We start from the raw sequence: 4395 nt of genomic DNA, 5'->3' as shown, positions 1-4395 counted from the left end.
TCAACTATTGAGGTTTGTTGATTCAGCAGGTTGTATTGTTCAAAATTAAATATTTTTGATCTTGTTTTGAAAAATGTCTATTGAGAAATCTTGATATGTTGCTAATTAAATAATTATTTTTTTTTATCTTTACATGGAGATAAATACAATTTGGAGACTTGTGAACTTAAAAGCGTGGTTTAGGACGATGAAAAAATACAAGCAAAGAACAAACGTCCAAAAGTGAAGAATAAAACAGCAAACACTCGGACCACACAGGCATGTGCTGTTTAGGAATGCAATCAAAACGGCGTGGCTTTACTTTCACATTTTTACTTTATCACATTCTCACGTAAATTAATTTTCATTTTCAGACAAAATCGTCATGAAAAAAATAACCATCCTCATTGAAAAAGGAAACAATACAGATTTAGACAGATATACCAGTCAGGTAACGGGTTTAAAAATATAAAAAATAAATATCAAGTTATCACATTAACTTTGATAAAGAAAAAATTATTCTTCATAAAAAAAACTCTTGGTCACCAGGAAGTAAATATTTATATTTTCCCATTTAGTTTTATTTCATTTAAACGGAAATCGACCCGCAATTATGAAAAACGAACTTCCTATCACGAAACTAATGATGTGCAGACATCAAGTTTTGCTTAAACTGTTTTGCTATTAACCTATTCTATTACCAAACAAAATACTTTCAAAACAATTTTCGGATGTTTTAAAAAACAGTTAGCTCTATAATTTCCGCGTATAAATGTATATGCATGTAAAGTTATTGTTGATATTGTGATATATCGACTATTTCCACAGTATTGTTTCAGTTGAAACAGAATTGTGAATCTGTCAAGACAGGAATATAAATGCTCGTCTAAATATGAATATCCCTTTTAAATTGATCTGCATTACTGGTAATGTGAATTTTTATATTTATTATTTCATGTATGTATTTTTTAAAAATTCGGTTGTATGAGATATTGTGTTTCGTAATCAGGTCGTAAAATATCTTGGAGAATGGAATCTTGAATAGCAGCAAACAAATTATACGTATATATAATCAGTCTGAACCTTATAGCAAATGAAAAAAAATGCGCGTAAATTAAAGATCATATGACTTTGAAATGTCTTTGATTTACTACTGGTTTTAATCACAGGTATAGTTATTCAATTACTTTTCTAAATGATATAATTGATACAGGCATTACTGGTTACTCTTCGCTTTAGATTATTGATGTGGTACTAAAGCAGACAAAATCTGCTAGTAGAGTTAATATGTTTGAAATAGATACACTTTAAGTGCTTCAGCTTAGAGAAATCGTTTAAAATCATTGGTGATGAAGTCTGAATACTTGTTGTTAATTCACTGACGTATATTTATGTCATTGTCAATAATACATTTTTGAGCGCTTTTAAAATAAACATTGTATCGCCACCACACCCAGTCGACCCTCATATACTAGCCCATAGAGTTTTAACCTTTTTATTGCCGTATTTTTTGGAATATCAAAATCGATTAATATCATGTTAACCTAAAATATTATTTCAGTTTTAGTCCAGAGCGAGTGCTCGCCTGTTTCAAGTAAGAATACACCAGCTGATACTCCCTGCAACCATCGGACGGATTTCGGTCTTGAAATGAATGGCTCCGTTAGGTATGGGGACAAGGCATAGATGCATAAATTTTTTTTTTAAAAATTGCGTTATTTCCATCATTGCAGTGATATAACTTTAAAATTTATCGGTATAAGGCATTGTTGTGACAGCAAAAATATTTCCGAGAATTAAATGTGTAAAGATATTTCTGATTTTTTGAAGAGAGTCTTTAAAGACTTTACCAAAAATTATAGCTGGGTTTCTTTCGATCAACAACTCAGGTAAGAACATTTACATGTATTTTAAAAATTTTAAATATTCTTATCAAGGCCAACTGAATTTAACGGATGATATATATAAATTAAAAAAAAATGTCACTTAAATACTCATACCAAATTGAAGGTCAAGAAGACATCACATTTACTCTTAGAGACTGCATCAGGAGTCACGACTGTAGAATTTATACTATGCTGGACAAGAAGAAAGAAAACACAATGACTCTTTGTGTAGTTTTAAAAGAGACAAAAAATTGCTTTGTGTCCACCTGTACGTGCCCAAACAGTCGTATACGTCGAAGTTTTAATTTTCCTTTATTTACTCCAAATCCTTCATCAGGACCTCAAGAAGCCACGTGTAAATTGGAGCTCATTTTAGGTGAAAATAGTTCGGCCAACCTTCATGGAAATATGACAAATCTAAGAGATGAAATATCTGAAAATCCAATGGACTGTACTACTCTTAAATGCAAAACCAAGAAAAACACTTTGAAAAATAAAGGTGAGGAAAATAAGCTACCAACTGTCGGTAAAATTTTATCTGTTAAATCTTTTATATTTTATAATGATGAATACAATTTTGAAAGAAGAAAATGAGGGGGGGGGGGGTGATAAAGGAGATAAACATTAATTTACTGATCTTTATAAATGCATTTAAACGAATTTATCTTTACGTTTCAATTTAATGGGTACACTGTACTTGATGTGATAATACACTGATGTAAGATAAAATTAACTTCTTTATTGCTGTCACATAAAAGCCACACATTACTTGTTTTGATTTTATGACAATTGTAATTATCCTATGGCGAGCCTCTCCTTCGGAATGTTACCTGTACAATTCACCTGTAACGAGCCTCAACTCACTGGACCTTTAAAACTATAATCATTCCGTGCTCAATTTGGACACGACAGTCCAAGGGGAAGGACGCAACCAAGACTTCTCCTGTTTTTGGGAATTGATTTTCATCAACTCTCCTATGCACTTACTCGGGCAAACCGAAAGTGAAACAGTGTTTGGACCTAAGCACAAATCAATACCGCTGACAACACTTAGTTCTTGAAAATAATCGATAAATTCGATGCAAAGTAGTCTGAAGCATTGTTTTTCAAGAATACTTATTTATCAATACCATCAAAATAGTAAGATTATAAATGGTACAAACAGTTTAGATATGATTTGAAGTCGTATGTATTCATACGCTAGACTTCAATGTACTAGTCTCGTTCAACCAGACGCTCGACTGTCTCTGTTAATATCCGACACAGAGAGTCTCTCTTGCTTGTCGGAGATAAACAGTGACAGTCGAGCGTTTGGTTGAACAAAACTAGAGTTCAATTTTGCCTGGATCCATACAATTTCTCAGAAATATTTCAATTACTGATACTACTTGCCATGCAAAATCTTACATCGCTGATTTTATAATAAATGATAATCGATAAAATCAACTCCCGTCAGTACTTCAGTACTTTGTTCTTGTACTAGTCCTGGCACATTTTTACTTTGCTTTAAGCATTCTTATTTATAATGCCTATGGTCCAGCTTCTCTGAGGTAAGCCTTATTTTTGTCATAACAATTATGCTTTTAATGTTCTTGTTTCAAGAATGCAGTAAATGTCTTAAAACATCCAGTTACGAAGTTTCTCGGTAATTTCAACATTTATCATGAAATATCTTTACCAGCTGTTTACCTATATTTAGCTTTCTTACATGTATTATGGTGGTCCGTTAATGTCTTTATGTATATGAATGACATATGTTCCGTTGGTCTCATTTTAGTAATTGTAAAGTGTGAGTAAGTGTAAGTGTATCCAGGTGTAAAGTAATGCATGTTTGTCATGTATGTAATGCATGACAAAAGTTACGAGTAAGTAAAATGTCTATCATTGAGACATGAAGTATTTGTGTATATGCCAAGTGTTGGTATGGTGTCCACCTTGTGACATAAGTATGTATTTATATTTAAACAATTAACAGGTCTAAGTCTTCCTGGTACGTGTAGTTTACTGGTGTTTTTTCCACTTATCTACATCGTAGACGTCTTCGTCACTGAATGGAGCATCAGCCTCCTACAGGACCAGCACCAGCAGAACCATATCTGAAGGACAGTCTCGCCACAACCGCTATATGATCAACTTAATAAGCAGTGCTCTCCTCCAATTCTGGATTCATGGACAAATCTTTGTTTCAATGTATTTTATAACTCAATGTAGAAAGAAAATATAAATCATTAATGTAAAATCAGTATTTTTTATCATTTGAGGGTCGGGATCTTCTATTATCCTTTGGTCACTTGGTCATTTTGTGACAATTGCATTCAAATTTATTTTATGGTCAGACACGTAACATCATTTTGAAAGTAGAGTTAAATGCTACACCAAAATAGTCTAAACGCAAAGCAAAAAAAAAAATAAAACAAGAAAAAAAAATAAGAGAGAGAGAGAGAGAGAGAGAAGGATATTATATAGAGTGTTCGATTGTTTTAAGGTAATTAATCACTCGAATATAAATGTCAGTTGTTTATTTGAAAAT

At 32.2% G+C, this 4395-nt stretch overlaps 1 protein-coding gene across 1 annotated transcript; it reads left to right on the top strand.

The window, feature by feature from the left end:
• Positions 1-1617: 1617 nt before the first annotated feature.
• On the top strand, positions 1618-4104 carry LOC117683714 (uncharacterized). The gene is made up of 4 exons (XM_066074092.1): positions 1618-1646; positions 1810-1868; positions 1990-2364; positions 3841-4104. The coding sequence occupies exons 1-4, from the start codon at positions 1630-1632 to the stop codon at positions 3963-3965; spliced, it is 576 nt and encodes a 191-aa protein (XP_065930164.1). The 5' UTR covers positions 1618-1629; the 3' UTR covers positions 3966-4104.
• The last annotated feature ends 291 nt before the right edge of the window (positions 4105-4395 follow it).

The sequence above is a fragment of the Magallana gigas genome, chromosome 10, assembly GCF_963853765.1.
Source record: "Magallana gigas chromosome 10, xbMagGiga1.1, whole genome shotgun sequence".
Taxonomy (NCBI): Eukaryota; Metazoa; Mollusca; class Bivalvia; order Ostreida; family Ostreidae; genus Magallana; species Magallana gigas.
Note: the sequence above shows the minus strand (reverse complement) of the source record. Positions and strands in the feature narration are given on the sequence as shown.